This window comes from Taudactylus pleione, unplaced genomic scaffold (genome assembly GCF_031769625.1).
Source record: "Taudactylus pleione unplaced genomic scaffold, aTauple2 ptg000095l, whole genome shotgun sequence".
Taxonomy (NCBI): Eukaryota; Metazoa; Chordata; class Amphibia; order Anura; family Myobatrachidae; genus Taudactylus; species Taudactylus pleione.
The window spans coordinates 14,494,411-14,515,328 of record NW_028284497.1 but is presented as its reverse complement, the minus strand read 5'-3'; the positions used below and the strand labels follow the sequence as shown (position 1 = coordinate 14,515,328).

General features: G+C 41.4%; 1 protein-coding gene across 2 annotated transcripts in view; it reads right to left on the bottom strand.

The window, feature by feature from the left end:
- Window positions 1-20,918, bottom strand: part of AP1G2 (adaptor related protein complex 1 subunit gamma 2) — a 47,385-nt gene that overhangs the window by 1,586 nt on the left and 24,881 nt on the right. For both annotated transcript variants that reach the window (XM_088469987.1, XM_088469986.1), the window contains exons 13-20: window positions 20,498-20,552; window positions 17,444-17,566; window positions 14,988-15,074; window positions 13,879-14,006; window positions 11,014-11,118; window positions 10,087-10,222; window positions 8,034-8,172; window positions 203-366 (exon numbers count right to left, since the gene is read on the bottom strand). In XM_088469987.1, the coding sequence (XP_088326113.1) occupies window positions 203-366; window positions 8,034-8,172; window positions 10,087-10,222; window positions 11,014-11,118; window positions 13,879-14,006; window positions 14,988-15,074; window positions 17,444-17,566; window positions 20,498-20,552 (937 nt within the window). The remainder of the gene's footprint in view (window positions 1-202; window positions 367-8,033; window positions 8,173-10,086; window positions 10,223-11,013; window positions 11,119-13,878; window positions 14,007-14,987; window positions 15,075-17,443; window positions 17,567-20,497; window positions 20,553-20,918) is intronic.

Genomic DNA, 20,918 nt, shown 5'->3' with positions numbered 1-20,918 from the left:
ACTGGATGAGAACTGCAAAGATCTGCGTGTAGAAATCAGACATATTTATAGAGAGCTCTTTAAGGCCAGTAAAAGCGGTGGCTATTAGGAAAACAAGTCAATATACCAGGCTAAGTTGATCATAGTTGGATGCAGTTGAAGAATAAATGTAACCAATTAAACTCGTACCTAGTTTGGCCGCACATATATTTCAAATACTCACCTTGGGCACCGCTGCCTGTAACTGGAAGTCAGTGATGTTGGTAGAAGAAGAGTTTGTGGCACAAGAATTGATGACTAGGAGGGCAGGACTAGATGGTGGGCGCATGAAAGAGAATTCCACTTGAAGTCCGTCATTATTATATACAACAATTGAAGGCAGAGCGGCTGCGAAAACCAAAAGGCAAGATAATATACAGTATGCCTACACAAAAAGGACAGTATTTACAGACAATGTGTTCTATCCTTTAGATACATATATACATTGTACACTAATAAAAATCCCATTTAATGTTTCTCCCTGTTCTTGTTTGCAATTATTATGTGTGCGGACCCTTTGTGTCTTACAAGACCCTTGTATAGCTGTCAGATCTTACTTGCTGATATCTTTTTGCTTTATTCAATGACAGGATATGTTGCATACATCATTATCTATTATTTAATGATTATACAGCTACCTATTAGTTTGTAGCACATGCCAGGTCATTGACAAGCTACAGATATATCAACTTTATCATACAGTCATATGTAACATTTTTGGAATAAAAATGTAGCTAAAATATAATATATATAACAAAATGACAAACACTTCTGGTTATAGCCCCACTGATATCGCTTAAAGTGACTGATGTGTATGTGGTACTGCGTGCTGAGATGCAGCCGGCTTTCCAAGGATTGATGTTAGAAAGCAGACTGTTGGGAAATATGCTTCCAGGAACTTTTACAAGTCCTGACACTAAATTACGTAATGCTAATTGTTTCTTACAAGATGATAATACTGCCAATCCTGCTTACAAGGTGAGACTTCTTATCTGAGTTATGAGCAATTTAACCCTAATGGAGCGTACACACGGTCAGATTTGTCAGACTTGTCAGATTTGTCAGATGAACGATTGAACGATTAAACGATTTGAACGATTTGACCAAAGTTTTGAACGATTTCAACGATTGAACGATTTTTGACTGCATTAAAATGAATGGAATCGTCCAAGTCTGACTGCAAACCCATCAGATGTCAGATATCGTTATCTGACAAACGGGAACGCGCATCGTTGATCGTCCATCGTTCAGGCATGTCAGATATGAACGATTTTCCTTCAGATATGAACGACTGAACGATTTTTAAATCGTTATCGTTCATATCTGAAGGAAAAATCTGATCGTGTGTATGCACCATAACAGTATCGGTTATTTATTGAACCAAATGTTATGAATACTTTGAATTATATATGTAATAAATAGATGACTACTAAACAAAATGCACTGAAAAATGACCAGTGTGGTGAGAAAAAAAAATAAATAATGAGACTACTTGTGTAAAACAATGCCGTCTTTTCATACAAGGTTTGATGAAGCGGTTATTTAAGCAGACAAGATATTACAGTTCCTTTGCAAAGGAACTGTGTGTGTGTAATTGTCTGACTGGACAACAGCAGAGAGCATGCTCACAGTCATGTCTTCATTCTAGATTATGGAACTGTCTGTGTGTAATTGTGACTGGACATCAGCAGAGAGCATGCTCACAGTCATTTCTTCATTCTAGATTATGGAACTGTGTGTGTGTAATTGTCTGACTGGTCATCAGCAGAGAGCATGCTCACAGTCATTTCTTCATTCTAGATTATGGAACTGTGTGTGTGTAATTGTCTGACTGGTCAACAGCAGAGAGCATGCTCACAGTCATGTCTTCATTCTAGATTATGGAACTGTGTGTGTGTAATTGTGACTGGATAACAGCAGAGAGCATGCTCACAGTCATGTTTTCATTCTAGATTATGGAACTGTGTGTGTGTAATTGTGACTGGATAACAGCAGAGAGCATGCTCACAGTCATGTTTTCATTCTAGATTATGGAACTGTGTGTGTGTAATTGTGACTGGATAACAGCAGAGAGCATGCTCACAGTCATGTCTTCATTCTAGATTATGGAACTGTGTGTGTGTAATTGTGACTGGATAACAGCAGAGAGCATGCTCACAGTCATGTTTTCATTCTAGATTATGGAACTGTGTGTGTGTAATTGTGACTGGATAACAGCAGAGAGCATGCTCACAGTCATGTTTTCATTCTAGATTATGGAACTGTGTGTGTGTAATTGTGACTGGATAACAGCAGAGAGCATGCTCACAGTCATGTTTTCATTCTAGATTATGGAACTGTGTGTGTGTAATTGTGACTGGATAACAGCAGAGAGCATGCTCACTGTCATGTTTTCATTCTAGATTATGGAACTGTGGGGGTCATTCAGACCCGCTCGCGAGGGAAGTTCGCTCGCAAGCGGGTCGATGTTGTGTGAATGCGCATGCGCACGACGGAGGGAGCTCCGTCATGCACATGCGCGAGACCCGGCGAGTGACGAGAAATACTCGGGGTCTCGCACCAAAGGGGACGTGCTGTCGATGGTGACTGACAACACGCCCCCTTTGGTGGGCGTGCCAGGGGCGTGGCTACCAGACGGAGGCGTTCCCATGGGAACGCCTACCGTCTGAGTCCGGCCCCACTGACATCAGTAATGATGTCAGTGGGAGTGACTGGCTCTGATAAAGCCAAAATCACTCCTGGGCTTGCGGCAGCGAGACCCTACCGCAGGGTCTCGTCGCAAGCCTGATGGACGCGATGGTCTTTGACCATCGCGACCATCATCATGGACGCTCGCATAAGCTGTGGGTGGTAACCCACAGCTATGCAAGCGTCCAAGAGGCCGCTCCACATTTAAATAGGATGGCCCTGATTCAGAGCGAGCGTTTGGCTCAGAGCGTTCAGCTCTGAATCAGGCCCTGTGTGTGTGTAATTGTCTGACTGGACAACAGCAGAGAGCATGCTCACAGTCATGTTTTCATTCTAGATTATGGAACTGTGTGTGTGTAATTGTCTGACTGGACAACAGCAGAGAGCATGCTCACAGTCATTTCTTCATTCTAGATCATGGAACTGTGTGTGTGTAATTGTCTGACTGGACAACAGCAGAGAGCATGCTCACAGTCATTTCTTCATTCTAGATCATGGAACTGTGTGTGTGTAATTGTCTGACTGGACAACAGCAGAGAGCATGCTCACAGTCATGTCTTCATTCTAGATTATGGAACTGTGTGTGTGTAATTGTCTGACTGGACAACAGCAGAGAGCATGCTCACAGTAATGTTTTCATTCTAGATTATGGAACTGTGTGTGTGTAATTGTGACTGGATAACAGCAGAGAGCATGCTCACAGTCATGTTTTCATTCTAGATTATGGAACTGTGTGTGTGTAATTGTGACTGGATAACAGCAGAGAGCATGCTCACAGTCATTTCTTCATTCTAGATCATGGAACTGTGTGTGTGTAATTGTCTGACTGGACAACAGCAGAGAGCATGCTCACAGTCATTTCTTCATTCTAGATTATGGAACTGTGTGTGTGTAATTGTCTGACTGGACAACAGCAGAGAGCATGCTCACAGTCATGTCTTCATTCTAGATTATGGAACTGTGCCGGGAAAGGCACTCTGAGCGACCTCTTGTACAACTGCAGGTCCAGCTGAAAATGTGTGTGGTGGAACAGAAGATGGACTTTAAAGTGATATTTTTACGGCTACTATTGTACTTTAAGATCACTACAATTAATTTTAATATTTCTACTTTTCTAGTAAAATACTGCTCATTTCATTTAACTCCATTAGATGTGTCACTCTTGTGGTGTGAAGGTTTTACCTTACATTGGTCAAAATGCTTCTCTATAAAATAAGTGCCTAAGGTGCAAATTATGTCTTATTGACGTTAGAACAAATCTTGGTTTCGCCACCTCCATGGACATGTAAAATCAAGTTCTTTTTCAGGGTGCAAAATGCTGTTCAGCCTTCGCTAAATAAGGAATGTTCCTTAAATGCTTCTTCTCCACCCTTCTAATCGTTAAATAACCTGCAAAATGCAATTTAATTTTGTGTATGGGTATGTAATTATGCATACCCTCCTTCCCCACATGCTACTATATTACCCCACAGATCCATGCATTTACCTGTAAAAATAAGTGCATCTGTGCCCCAATATGTGCATGTCACAAAACAGCACTTGTTCTCCTGGCCAACACCTTTACATCATCCTTAAGGTAGGTACACACTGGACGATGTGTACTGGGCCGATATGTCAGCCCATCGGGCCGACATATCGTACCGCAGGTAGACATCAAAACAATGTAATGAATGACGGAACGATCACTCGTTCCGTCCTTCAGCAACATGAATGGGGCCACATGCACATCAAACCGGACGAGGTTGCATGCGACCTCAGGAGCACACATATCGTGCATACATACTGCACAATATGTCGTTACGATTTGACCAAATCTTAATGACATCGTCCCATTATATTATTAAATATGTGAAGGACACATTGTGCCATTGAAATGTATGTTGATGATTAATATTTTTTTGTAATTCAAACAGCATTTAGCAAAGATAATTTCAATATCACAAATTGGCTTTTGTAGTCTCAAATCAAACTAGTGATATTTGCATCTATTTCTGGCTCAAACCCAGACCTTGGTGTCACAGCTGAAGAAACAGTGATAACACTAATATAGACTGTATATAGTGTAGCTTAGAGTATACCCTGAGCATTCATCTCTTTTTCATTTCATATGGATACTGCTAACTCTGTCCTTTTCTATCTAAAGCCATCACTATAATTGTGATGCATGTAACCCAGCTAATCTCTTTTCCTCTGGTTTAGCTTAAATGTAGCAGCAATAGAGTATAAGAGCGTGAGTGGATCAGGAAGGGAGGCTGTTTGGGATAAGTAAGAAAGTTTAAAGGAAAGATTCTGCCTAATGTAGTATGAGAGAGACCAATAACTTACATTGTTATATATATAAAAAAACAGAGCTACTTGACCTGATACAGAGACTTAAGAAGGTGAGAGCATTACTAGGTAACAGATGAAAAAAATGAGACACAAGATGTTAAGCCAAACTGTATATTCAGTGGTTTTTGTCATATGTTCTATGCTTTTTCATTCTCGATGTATATCTGACGTCCAAATTGGTCAAAAAGGATGGTCAAAGGTTGCGTTAACCTCTGAATAATGATGTCCACAAATATCCCCTAGATCTTGGTTAAACAGCTAATGCTCAAACAGCAATAATGGTCATACATGGGCAGCCTTATGTAGTCCTCTGAACACCACAAATCACTTAAGTAACACTAATAATGATCCTTAAAAAAATAAAAATATATATTTTATATATATATATATATATATATATATATATATATATATTGGCTACAAGTTTAATGCAATTGCAATACAGCATTTTTTGCTAACAGTTACCAGCAGTGCCCACACATTCTTAAACCAGCAGTAACCTTACATATTACAAAATGTAGTAACTCTGACAGTAATAGCCAACATATCAGTAGACCCCCACACATTATGCCAGCAGTGGTCCATACATTTTACCAGTTGTACATTACATACTGTATTATGGGCCTAATTCAGAGCTAGGAGCAAATTAAAAAAGGAGCAATTTGCACCTTGACAAAACCATGTTGCACTATAGGTGGGGCAGATATAACATATGCAGCAAAGGTGTAACTTTGTATTTGAAGGCACCATAGCAAAAGTTTGTTAGGGCCCCTATGTACCACCCAGTGGTGAAAAATGTATGTAACAGATTTAACTTTGACAAGGAAGATGGGCCCCTCAGCTCTGGGCCCCATAGCAGCTGAACCCCTTGCACCTATGGTAGTTATGCCTATGATGTGCAGTGAAAGTTAGTTGGGAAGCTTGTGTCACATTATGCCAACAATGGGCCTTATTCAGACCCGGTCGCAAGCGCTGAGCGCTCGCAACCGGGTCGATGTTTGCCCACTGGGCATGTGCACGTCGGAGCCGGCTCCGACGTGCGCATGTACGAGACCCGGCTAGCGACGGGCGCTCCGTCGCTACGGGTCTCGCACCAAAGGGGGCGAGCTGTCGATGACGATTGACAGCTCGCTCCGTTTGGGAGGCGGGCAGGGGTGTGGCCGGCCAAACGGAGGCGTTCCCGACGGAACGCTTGCCGTTTGGGGGCGGCCTCACTGACATTAGCAATGATGTCAGTGGGGAGCTTCCTGCTCGATCAGAGCAAGAAGTTCCCTGGGGCTTGCGCTTGCCGAGACCCAACCTTAGGGTCTCGTCGAATGCCCTGATGGTCGAGACCATCAACCTGGTCGATCGCTAGAGCTGTGGGTGGTAACCCACAGCTTAGCTAGTGACCAGGAGGCTGCACTTCACACCACAAGTGGCCGCCCACATTCAGAGTGACCGCTTGTATCTAGCGATCGACTCTGAATGAGGGCCAATACCCTTTCAGTATTTTACCACTTAGTTCAGATGTGTATTTCATGTGTCTAGTTTTAAATAACTGTCCATGCAACACATAAGTAGACCCACACATCAAAGCAACAGTGCTTAATTTCCCTACTGTATAATATTTTATCACATATAGAGAAGAACATGAAAGTCTAGGGAGCAATATGTGGGCATGGTTCATATCTTACTATGCCTGAGAGCTCAGTGTTACTCAGTGTATGCTCTCAGTGGTGATCTGATTTCTGCCAATACTTTCAATTCCTGGCCAAAGTATTATCCTTTACCTACAAAGCCATCCACAAACATATGCCACCCTGTACTCTCCAAGCCAGTAAAGACACTCATCCCCAAGTCTTACTGCCCACCATCTCTTATTACCTCCTCACATATGCAGGACTTATCAGCAGCTCACTCATCTAGAATGCTCTGTCCCACTCCAAAAGACAGAGGGCCTGATTTAGACTCAGTCGCTAAGCTGCGAACGCTCGCTAGGGGCGATTATCGCACATCTGCGCATGCGCCGAAGTACGCATGCGCAAACCATTCACTGTGGACGGGAATCGTGTGCTCGTAGTACACAGACTGGACGCTACTTTGAGTGACAGATTGCGTCATTTGTGGGTGGTGACAGGGGAAGGTGCTTGTGAACGGGGGAGTGGATGTGCGAACGCAGGCGTGTCTGAGCGTCAAAACGGAGTTTAATAGGTGTGCATAATTAGCATGGAAGGAGCATTGTACACATCACTTGGTTGTATTTTAGCCTGAACTGATCGCGCTGCTTGCGTTGGGGTAGGGGCTATCTGAAGTGCTGCGTGCAGCTCCGACGGGTCTCGATGTTACCGATTAATCACGCACTTCCTGGAGATGACGTGGGCTAAGAGAGAAAGGTGGGTGGCTTTATACTCCTGTGTACGCTCACTGCCAACACCCTTTAAGACATAGGGGACGTCCTTACGCCAGACAGTGCGATCGTGGGATTTGCATAGCCGTCCCCTTTTTGCAGCGAGAGCGAGCGCAGCTTAGCGACCAGGTCTGAATCAGGCCCAGATCTCTGCCCCTGACAACTCATCTTTTCAGGGAAGCTTATTTCTCCTCCCAGTTTCCATTCCCGACTTTTTACCTGCTTTCCCACACTTTGGTCTCACTTGTTTCCTTTTTCCCATAAGGATACCATGGCAGTGCCCTCTACACCATTTTAGATAAACTTTAATATGCAATGTCTCTTACAAACTGTACAGTGTTCTTGGTGCTTTATGAATACAAAACATTATTAATTATGTATTAATCTGTTATACTAAAGTCCAGACAAAATAGCATGCAGCAGGGTGCAAGTGCAATAGTAATGTTCATTTATATTTATCATAAAACTCTTATATAAAACTGAATGCGGTTATGATACTTTTTATGGTTAAACAAACTTCTTCAAGAAAATAAATCTCCAATTGATTTATAATGACATTTAAATGTACTCTCAATAGAAAATCCCTACGAAGCATTCCTGCATTTACCTGGGTTAGGAGTTGCATCCAGGAGGTCCAGCAAGCTGCCCCCATTGGGTACACTCTGGTTTACAGCTGATGCCCCAGAGGTCACAGGTGTCAGTATGCTGTCAGTGCTCTCTTCCAACAATCCCAAGAGGTCTGTAACCTACAGTATGAATGTGTCAGATATGCAGCTGAGAGAACCACCAAACCTACAATACCTGTTTTAGTAACAGCAACAAGTGTGTATGTAACATTTCTAAAATCTTATCAGGATGGAATAGATTTCATAATGGCAGCACAGACGGTGTAATGGTTAGCGTTACTGCCTCACAGCACTGAGGTCATGGGTTCGATTCCCACTATGGCCCTAACTGTGCAGAGTTTGTATATTCTCCCTGTGCTTGCGTGGGTTTCCTCCGGGTACTCCGGTTTCCTCCCACACTCCAAAAATATACTGGTAGGTTAATTGGCTCTCCTCAAAATTGACCATAGTGTGCATGTTTGTGAGCATGTGGTAGAAAATATAGATTGTAAGCTCCACTGGTAAAGGCGGAAGAATAATTTCCTAAACTCAGACTTTGGACCTGATTCAGACCCTCTCGCTAGGATGCGATCGCTCGTTGCTGTCTGATTTTTGCGTTCTGTGCTTGCACATGCATCACATTGCGTGTGCGCGAACCACTGCGACAGACCGGGAAGCAATCGCTCGCCCAGCATAGACAGCCCAGTTGAATGCGTGACAGGAGAGGCTGTTTGTGGGTGGTAACAGGGGCAGGCCACTAGAAATAGGGGAGTAGAGGTATGAACGCAGGCATGCCTGTGTGTTTCAACGCCGTTTTATAGGTGTGCATAATTAATAGGCCACGTCATTGTACACGTCACCTAGTTGTATTTCACACTGAAGGGATAGCAAGGCTTTGGGGCTGATATATTCAACCTCAAGCGCTGCGAGCACATACGATGGTGCTTGATGTACCAATGTTTTCATGCACTTACTGGAGATGACATACACAAGTGGGTGTCCTATGAATGCTTGGTGGGCGTCTGCTTACACAAAGTGATCGCTCGCCAGACATAGTGGGCGTGCTAATGCCTTGCCGAGCGATCGCCTGCCTTGCTGGGCGTGCGCTGGATTTGCTTAAGCTGGGAGCGAGCGATCGCATCTAGCTCTGAATCAGGTCCTTTGTATCTTATTTTAGCCACACACATTACAATGCAATTATTCAGCCTGATGGCAGATAGGATCTGTGAACACTTTGACCACACATGTGAGGCGACAAACTAATTGACCACGTACTTCTCTAAAGCTGGGTACACACTGGCAGATATATTGGTCGATTAATTAATCGGCCAATATATCGAGTGCCCATCGGCCAGTGTGTACCAGCGATATGTCTGTGAACGACGTCACTGCACAGCCGATGCCCAATATATCTGTAGATATATTGGGGCATCGTGCTGTGTGTACGGGTGGCCGTGGGGAGGAGGGCACGACACGCCACTGGCCAGCGGGACCCACCCCCCTCCAACACACAGAACACAGATGATGGCCGTTCAGTGTGTATGAACAACCATCATCTGCAGATATATCTGCAGATCACTCGATCTGCTAGGTGTGTACTCAACACACTGCATGATAGACAGATATGTTTGCAGATATATATGCCATCGGCTGTTTGCAGATATATATGCCATCGGCTTTGCAGCAGAGCCGACGCGATATGTCTGTGAATGAAGTTGTTCACAGACATATTGCTGGTACACACTGGGCGAAGGGCACTGGCTATATTGGCCGATCAATTGATCGGCCAATATATCTGCCAGTGTGTACCCAGCATAGTTATATCACATTCCAAATTGGCTGCCCGACTCCAGGTCAACAGATGACCTCAAGACACTCTCCTACAGGTGTTATCTTCTGTTTTCCTTCCTGACAAATCAATTCTAGCTACAGCAGCCTAACATACAATCATTTGAAAATACTATACTCCCCTATATATTTGTGACTGTGGTCTTTCATTAGGTTTACTAGCCTATATTTATGTTCAAATCCTCTCACACTCCCACAGCGACTCACATGGCTCACTGGCTGGCCTGAGGAGGAATTGCTTTCAGGTGGGCTCACATCTTTTTCTTTGCGCTCTCTGATGAAGCTTGCATTATCCCCTGAAGTGGATTTCTCTGGCAGTGGCATCTTCTCCAGAATAGCTGACCTGCCCGTGAAAAGAGCACACAATCATCCTCCCTGTTATTCTCAGGATCTGCATTGCACTTCTGGCAGGATGGCAGATATGACCACAGAACAGTGTCTACCTTATTCTGCAGACCTATCATGGCAACCAGAGCAATTCATTTGGATGTTTGAACTTCATTCGATAGACGTGTTTGACTACATAATCTACAATATTTCCTTATCAGTATGACAGGCACCTGGCATTACTTCTTAGTGTAAGGATTGGGGCCTTACACCAGTACCACACTGGGGTCTATGTACTAAGCCTTGGAGAGAGAGATAAAGTGGACGGAGATAAATTACTAACCAGTCAGCTCCTAACTGTCACTTTGCAGGCTGTGTTTAAAAAAAATTACAGTTATGAGCCGATTGGTTGTTTTTTTTAATCTCCATCTACTTTCTCTCCAAGGCTTAATACATAGATACATAGACCCCTTACCTCAGTAGCCAGCCTTCTTTCCCCCATCACACCATAAACTTGTCCCATGCAGCCTTAATCTCACACAATGCTGCAAGATTTACTCACTGTTCTAACTGTGTATTAGTATTTTCCTGATGTAGACTAGAGAGCAGCATTTTTGTTCACATGTAAAAGTAGGAACAAACTTTGTTAATCTCAACAGCATTATTGCCTATTTGCCTGCATGCAAATGACATTTCCCAGAAGCCTCTTCTCCCATTTTTTATAATGTGTACTTAAGAACTGCTTACAAATATCCTAAACAGTGTCTCCATGCCTCCCACAAATGAATGGCATTGTACATCTCATACCTCATGTGGTCATATTTCTTGAATAGTGCATTGTACTCCACTGCTCTCTGCTGTAACTCCACATCGTGACAGCAGCCGTATATAGATACCACACGACGTATACGGCTACGGAAGAAAGGAGAAAACTCTGACACATATAGTACATATAATTAGTGACAAGCTTTAGGGGACAATTTTAAATATTATTAGTCATTCTCTGAAGTATCCACTTTTTATGTAGGAATGTTAATGCCAAGTTTCTATATCTTATACAGTACATGTATATACAGTGGTGGCCAAAATTGCCGACACTTTTTGAAATTTTAATGTTTTTCAACTTCGAATGCTTATAAAAACTGTACACTTTATGCAGTGCTATGATTCATATATCAAATGTAATGCTGAATTCAACACAATAAACAGAGGTCAAATATTTGCATTACAAGGGAAGTTATGCAGTGAAAACAACACCAAGAGGGGAATTCAATTAGAGGCGAAAAGCCATATTCGCCTGTTTTTTTGTGAAAAATTTGCCTAAAAAAAAATTAGCTAAATTCAATTCCAGGACAATTTCACCTAAGTGGAAACAATTCTCCAAAAATGATTCTCCAATCAATAGCTGGTGAAAAGAAATGCAAAATCTTTATTTTGGGGTGCAAACGTGGGGAAACAACTCAGCCCCCCAAAGGACAAATACGCACAAAAAAACAGAAACTAAAACCTAAGAACACCCCAAAAAAGACATGTCATTTTTGGGGTGTAAATTTAAAAAGTGGGGGGATAAACATTAAAAGTAGCGAAAAAGACTTCTTGGGGGTCCACAAGTATGGGTCAGGTGTTTTTGGGATTGCAGGTGCATGCAGCAGGTGGATTTTTCACGGTTTTTAAAAGTTCACTTTAGAGACATAAAAACATGCTAGCACCTATTTTCAAGCACCCCAAATTTGACAGGACTACTTATTTTCACCAAAAACTACAGCTTTATGCCATTCTTCACCACTTTTACAAAAACGCTAATAGCAAGCAATTTACACAACTTAAGTACGCAAAATAGTTTTATTAGGGCTATTAGTACACATCTATATTGATTCCCTATGTTAGAGCATCTTTTTCTAGGGTACAGACTGATTTCCCCAATTCTTTCAGTACTTTTCACCTGTTCCGTATTCGCCTATTTCCGTGTTCGCCTGTTTTGCAATTGAATTAGGCGAAAAGCGGGGACGAGCTCGGAATAAATTCGCCTCTGAAACAGGAGAATGAAGCGAACAGTCGGACAGGCGAAAACTTCGCCTCTAATTGAATATGGCTCTTAGAGTGAAAATCCCTGTGTACTTATGATGTTACTATCCTATCAGTATTTCGTTGGGTATCTTTTATTTTTCAAGACAGCAGCACAGCGACGTGGCATTGAGCCAACCAATGTTTGGAGCTCTTCCTTCTTTTTTATGTGGTGCCATGAGACAATGTTAGCTTCAATGAATTGTCTTTTATTGGATGGACGCCTCAGATGTACCGGTTTTTTCAAACAATACCACAAATGTTCTATGGGGTTCAGGTCTGGGCTGTTTCCTGGCCATCCCGGCACCTGTATGTCATTCTCCGTGAACCACTGTTTGCATATCCGTGCAGTGTGGCAGGGAGCTGAATCCTGCTGGAAAAAAATCCCTGATAGACAGTAGAAGTTTTGGTTGTAGGATGGTGTCAATGTATTTTCTGCTGTTCAGTGTGCCATCTATGACATAAAGGCGGCCTACAGCATCTGCTGTCATACATGCCCAGATCATAACACTTGTAGGATTCTTTGTTGTTGCTTGAATGCAATCTGGATGTACCTCTTCCCCGAGGCGATGTCTCACATATTTTCTCCCATCACTACCAACTATCGATATCTTAGTTTCGTCACTCCATATCACTTGTTTCCACTGACCTTCTGTCCATGCAATGTGTTCTTTTGCCCACTGTATTCATTTCTGCTGCTGCTTTTTATTCAGCAATGGCTTTTTTCTGGTAATCCTACCTTTTAGGCCAACCTCCGTTAGTCTTCTCCGTTCTGTTCTTGCACTGACAAAAACACTGTTTGCACTCAGTTCACTGCTAATGGCCGCAGATGACATCCATCTGTCCCTGACGCAAATTTGTTTTATTCTCCTATCAACAGCTGTTGTGCACTTTTTCCTGCCTTTTCCATCTTTGTTTTGTATAGATTGTGTTTCCTGATAGTGTAAACAAAACTTTCGTACTCCTGATGTTGTCACATTCCCACCAACTTCTCTCGCAATTGCTGCATACGAAAGACCATTTTCACGTAACACCACAATCCTGGATCTCTTCCTGGATGACCAGTCACCACTTTGCCTGGACGACATTGTTGTATTTATTTTTTACACCGTCAATAGCACTAAACAATACACACAAACATCCAACCGTAATTGCACTTCAGTAACCAACTTTATTCTGCCAAATGAAACAGCCAAACTGACCTTTCCCACCTTTGAACATGACCTTGCACCTGCTCATAAACGACAGCTGATTGGTCCTCAGAACGACGATTACGATTGCCTGGTAGTAGCTGTTACTACAATTTGCTTCTTGAATCTCACGCATCTGTGCTTCTTTGTCTGACTGAAAGTAGCATAACTTCCCTTGTAATGCAAATATTTGACCTCTTTTTTATTGTGTTGAATTCAGCATTAAATTTCCTTTCATTTGATATATGAATCATTGCACTGCGTGAAGTGAAACAGTTTTTATAAGCATTCAAAGTTGAAAAACATTTAAATTTCAAAATGTGTCCACAATTTTGGCCACAAGTGTAATATAACAAACGTGTATAGATGCACATGCTCACATATATAGGTCATAAACACTATTATATCTGGTACTTACTCTACACCGTTCTCAAAGCGTGTGCTTAGTTTCATGATTGCCGTCAGCGTGTATGCTCGTGTACTTGGTAGTGAAATGTGGGACTGTAATATACCCTCCAGCACATCCAGAACATCATCCTCCATTACCTGAAGATATTTAATATATTTAAGTTCAGTGGAGTGGACTTACAATATCAGGCTCCACAAATGTATTCCTCCTATTAGCACAATGGTTCTATTTTGTGGACCTCCAAATGATAACTAATCACTAATGTGAGACCTCCAAATGATAACTAATCACTAATGTGAGACCTCCAAATGATAACTAATCACTAATGTGAGACATCCAAATGATAACTAATCATTAGTTTGGACCTCCAAATGATAACTAATCACTAATTTGAGACCTCCAAATGGTAACTAATCACTAATTTGAGACCTCCAAATGATAACTAATCACTAGTTTGGACCTCCAAATGATAACTAATCAGTAATTTGAGACCTCCAAATGATAACTAATCACTAATGTGAGACCTCCAAATGATAACTAATCACTAATGTGAGACCTCCAAATGATAACTAATCACTAATGTGAGACATCCAAATGATAACTAATCACTAGTTTGGACCTCCAAATGATAACTAATCATTAGTTTGGACCTCCAAATGATAACTAATCACTAATTTGAGACCTCCAAATGATAACTAATCACTAATTTGAGACCTCCAAATGATAACTAATCACTAGTTTGGACCTCCAAATGATAACTAATCACTAATTTGAGACCTCCAAATGATAACTAATCACTAATTTGAGACCTCCAAATGATAACTAATCACTAATTTGAGACCTCCAAATGATCCAAAATCTGAGGGAAAATTAAAAATAAATATTTATTGAGTCATCTCAAGTTATAACTACACAGGATGGGGGGCATGTTGGTGTTTTACATATTTTTTCTATAACTGCATATCAGATGTTAAAGTAAGCATGAATATTTTATGTTTCAGAGTATGAAAAATAGTGAAAAGCCTAAGGGGTTGTATGAATATAGCCTGTATATAAGTTGTCATATAACACATAACCAATTTGTCATGATGTAGCATAATGATTGTCCGACAGCTCACCTGTACAGATTGTTCCTCATCGGAGCCAAGCAGTAGGAGGTCTCCGTACTCTCCAATGCACCATGATGCCACCTGAACTAATGGCTGCTGTAAAGGGGAATATAAAATAAACTGTGATCACTGATATTTTGTAAACGGCACGTGGGAAAGTATTTTTTGTGTGCATGGCTTCAAGGCGCTACTCCCATTATTCCCTCACCATGCAGTCTGACACTCTGTTAGCCAAGCTACAGGACTGTGAGGAATAACATTACACATACTCTGTCGCTATCATTTATTTCAATCAAATTGACTGAGGTACTAATTAAGACACCTGTGCTCAAGCAGGAGTTTGGGAACCCCTGCTGTAAAGGGTTCATTTGAAAGATGCACTCTGAATCAACAGGGCATTTCAAACACATGCAATCAACAAACCTGATTCTGCACACAAATGGTTAATACACTGCCCTCTAGTCAGGTTAGCATGGCCCAACTACAATTAACCTCTCAAAAAGCCTTTGTCATTTGTTTTAGGGCATCTAGAACACAGGTTAGCCTTACTTGAAATGTACAGTAATGAAATATATAAAGGGTCTAAGGACACAAACATACAAGTAATAATACCAAATAGTCTTATGGTGCATACACACGGTCAACTTTTCTGTCAGATCTGAACGATAACGATTTTAAAAATCGTTCATATCTGAAAGAAAATCTGACATGTGAGCCTGCAACGATGAAAGATGCGCGTTCTCGCATTTCAGATAACGATATCTGACATCTGATGTGTTTGCAGTCAGATTTGGACGATTCCATTCATTTTAATACAGTCTAAAATCGTTCAATCTTTCAAATCGTTTGTAAAATCGTTCATCTGACATATATGAATTTCTCTGGTGTCTTTCATTAGTTAGACAAGTATATTGACACTTGTATGGTCACCAAAATTGATTTTAACCAGGTCTGAAACAATCTTTTTAATTTCTTTAGTCATATGCAATGTATGATACACAACAGAACCTTAATGGCTAGTGGGTATACACTATCTGCATATCATTTTGTACTCTTGGTTTATGTGGGCCCAGGTAGAAAGAGGGAATATTTTGTGCCTCCCTTTTATGGTCTAAACCCAGTGACATGATACTGATAGCTTGTACACAGATACCAAATACTCTTCTTTATGGGCCAGGTTCGGAGTCGTATGCATCTGTGACTGCTCTTCCGTACTGCCGTGGCATTCTATTTATTTTCATGTGCAAATGCCAGATCCCACCGAAGTATTCTGAAAATCTGTGCGACTGAACGGGGGTACCTATCCTGCCCACTGGGGTTCTGTCTGCAGAAGCAACCCTCATCATTAGTATATGACCTGCTCCCACCCCGTACTAGGTGCAAAAGATCCGTCAGAAACAGGAGACCCATCTACATCCAAATGCTACGATCACACTTGTCAGATGAATTCAACTTCCATTGCACTCCCACAGAATGGGACTGTTCCTTGCAAACACATGGTCACCACCCAGAAACCCCCATTTCATGGAAAGTGTAGTCCGTCAACAGACAGATCAATTAATTTGCAGGAGCGATCTCCGTCAGTGTAAGTCTGATCTGGAGCATGCGCAGTCGTCGTTTTTCAGTCTGCGAGATCCATCCATATCTGCGTATATATATATGACTCAGAATCAGGCCCTATATCTGTACTAGGGAATTATTATATGTAATGGGCCATGAAAATGAAGCACATTTATGGCATGTAGACACTGGTGTGATCAGTGACCAAGAATCAACATTTCCTATTGCCATCACACTTGCCATTCACACAGAAAGCTGCCTACAAAGTTAACTCACCGAGTTTCTCTTCTGAGTAAAGTGAATTCAATACATTTATGATGTGAACGGGAGGCCTCTGTGTCATCACTGTAAGTGGTAGATCTACTGTAGTGTGTTCTGTCTGCACCACTTACAAAGCTCATTGGAAAACTACTATAATAACATATTAAAGGATTTTGGATGCTCACTTATGATGGCAGTAAGTGCCCCACAATAGATTTACAATCTTATATATTATGCAGCTGGATCTATCAGACTTTAAAGTTTCGTATGAGTCTTTCAAGCAACATGCCTACACAGATAGGTCTTTTCATGTCCTATATTGCTATGTCAGCTCATGTATAAATAATTCCTTTTTATATTATTACTGGAAATGTTGACTGTTCATGTGCAGGACAGGTAATCACCGTAACTCTCTCACTGCTGAGTCATAATATTATAATAGTCCTCTACGAAGCGTACTTGGAACTCAATACAAGAAACCCAAGGGTCACAATTAATCTGTTTTACCTTTACCTGGTTTGGTAACTAACTCCGGTTTTTGCCTTATGTATAATGCTCTCTATTGCAGCATTTTCTCTCAAAGCACATATCCACTGCTTTCTTGTCTATCTCTCCCAGTCACATCATTTAGCTTTTAGTTATACCTGTACGATATCTTTTCTCACTTCCTTGTACAGTCTTTGCACAATGTAGCTGTGCAGCTCTGAGGATCCGCTGATCAGCTGAATAAGGTTTGAGACTGTATCATCACGAACACTCTCTCCAGCCTAGAAAACAGCAATACTCCTTTAGTAGCTGAGTATAGAAAATATTACATGATAAAGTTACCCATTCATGAAAGATTACTTATTGTGTAGGATATACAGGATTTTATCCCTTACACGTAAATGTTATTGTTCAATTGTGAAATAACAAATAAAGGAATTTATCTAGAACCTGAGTTTGGCATCTTACGTAGCTCTGTTACAATTGTTATCATTTAACAGTGTTAATATTTTGGGAATTCACTCACCCCTGCAAAGAGACAGGTATAGGTGATGGAAAGCCCAAATGAAAAGCACAGCTTTCTGAATTACATTTTCATTAGTAGGGACTGGATACAACATGGATAACTGATACAGCTGCCCATATATTATAATATGTTGAGCTTACAATCTATGCTTGAAAAAAAAAAAAAGGAGGCATTTTAAAGTTTGCAATAAAACAATTGTTACATATTTTGCTAAGGAAGTTCTCTGCATTATCCTTTGTCTGTATCAGAGGTGGAGACCCCTCTGCTACATTCCTCCCGCATCCCCTGCACTTCTCATCAATTTTAGAAGGATATGAGCACAAACCGATTCACATATATTTGTATAATGGGAACAGTGACAGAGAAGAGATAAAACAGCCTGTACTAGTCATGAGATTTGTCTGATGTCCATTAATATTTGGGGGTTTAATCACCATTATAAACAGAAACACAGGACCAGGGCATTTCGGTTTTGGCTGTTTGAATACATAAGGGTGGTTTAATAAGTAAGGTAACAAGACCTCTCACGTGTGTATTGTTCTCTATTTCATTCTAATTTCCTGCCAGGCCAGAGCAGGTAGACCACAGCGTTCCCCTCACGGTCATTAGACTGCACCGCATATAAAAGTCATACTGTCCTATCATCAGTTCTAAGATGGCGGGACTGGCAGAAACCTGGTCAAACATTGAGGTGTGTAATGTGGTCAGATTTCTGCGTCTAAAGGGCACATCACCAGCTGATATTCATCGCCAACTTGTCCAGCTGTACAGTGATAACATCATGTCACGGAAACAGGTTTGGTGCACTGCCTTTGATATCGTTAGGGCAGACGTTCAAGATGAGTAGTGATCCGGCCAGCCAAGCACATCCACCATAGATTACAATTTGTGCAGCATTGAAGGTCTGATTTAGGAGGACAGATGCATTAGTTAGTGATATTGCTGACAAACTGAACATCTCCTTGGGTATTGTGCACAATATCGTTCTTGAGCAACTGGTGTACAGGAAAAATAGTTCACGCTGGGTACCGAAGCAACTCACAGAAGATCACAAAACCAATAGGATGGGATTGTCTCTTGTGCACTTGATGAAATATGGGTGCATCATGTTACAGCGGAGGCGAAGCAAGCATCCATGACATCGATGCACCTTCATAAAAATTCACAATAACTCCATCAGCAAAGAAGGTCATGGCGACCATGTTTTGGGACCACAAGGGGCGTGCTTCTTGTCGATTTCCTCACCAAGTGAGATACTGTGAATGCTATCCCTTATTATGACACATTGAGCCTAAAACAAACTGGGTTGCTGCAAATAGGCGTCATTTTGCACAATAACGACAGGCAACACTTAGCCAACCGCATGCATGACTTTTCCGGCGCTACCGTTAGGAGGTACTGGACCATCCTCCCTACAGCCCTGTTCTGGCATCAAATGATTTTATCACTTTGGACCTTGGAAGAAGCACCTGGGTGGAAGGCGATTCACAACCGATGGTGAAGTTCAGTTAGCCGTCACGTCCTGGCTTCAGGCGCTTGACACGGATTTATTCTATGCCAGGATATATGCCTTGGTGTACCTTTGGAACAAATGCTTAGACAAGTATGAGGACTATGTGGAAAAATAATCTGTACCAATGCCATACTATTGATTATACGTATATGCACGAGTTGAATAAATTTACACGAGAGGTCTTGTTACCTTATTTATTGAACCACTCTCGTACTTTGCGGCATGCAGACTAAAGTATCCCTTCTTAGATACAGGTGTACGTATTGGGAATTGTGAAATATCAAATATTCTTATGGCGGCCTGAAGTTTGTTTATATATACTTTGAAACCAATTTTTTTTTATATTTCTACTTTCCTAAAAATTGGGATATTAGTAGGACTTTGTACCGTTTATAAGACTTAATATAACAATTTCTGTGTTAATGGTTTACACAATAATTAGCTGGTTAGTAGCTCCCTTCTCTCTTGCCAGAATTGCGCCGGCTCCCGCAAATCGAAGGCTATTACATTTGTGTCTACTTAATTTGTTGGACCATTATTTAACATATCCACGTAGAGATGTGTCCTTATGCACTATTTCTGCTAAATAGCCCTTCTAGCATTTTTCATTAGAATGTACAATTTAAAACAAATTACTGTCAAAATCGCAGCCTGGCATCTCTGGTACAGATGGAGTGGTGTTTCGCTGCATCTGACATGCGAATAAGAGGCAAATATAAAGAAAAAGTCATTATGCTGCAACTCACTAGTGAAAGGTGTCTCGTGCCACATGGCGTATTGAGGCTAGGGGGTAAATTTACTAAAGTGAGAGTTTTTAGAAGTGAGTTTTAAAAGTGATGTTGCCCATAGCAACCAATCAGATTCTAGCTATTATCTTCTAGAAGGTGCTAGTTAAATGTTAAGTAGAATCTGATTGGTTGCTATGGGCAACATCACTTTTAAAACTCACTTCTAAAAACTCTCACTTTAGTAAATTTACCCCAAGGTGGATGACTAGACATCAGTATTATATTAATTAATTCCAACATTTAATTATACATTGACGTGTTTATGCATTGTTTTTGGAATATACTCGCTGTATCTTCATATTAGTTCATAATAAGCTGCGCTTTAAAAATTAAGGATGAAAATAAACAAAATGCACCTCAATAACAAAAGAGGCAAATTACTCACTGTAACCAGTGTCTCCATGATGGTATCGATGTGCCAACGCTTAGAAGGTGAGAACCTGAGAGATAGAGAGAGGAACCATGCATCACATCACACACAGGACCTTATTTCCTATACGCTAAGTGCACTCTATAATATGTATTGGTATTGCACCTATCAAGGTGCTCATATATGGTCTAATTCAGAGATGAGGTGTGTGTATATTTTGCCGGTCATGCTTCTGCAACTTTTTTTGGCAAATGCCACTACAAGCCATTCCCCAGCGCAACCATAGGTCGCACCGTCAAAACTTGCACCATCAGAGTATGGCCTCCAATTTGAGCGAGGAGCGCTTATGCATCGGAGTTTGAAACCACTTCGGTGACACTCTCATAAGATACCCATAAGAGGGTACATCTCCGTGCGTCTGCACAGCCTCCTGCCT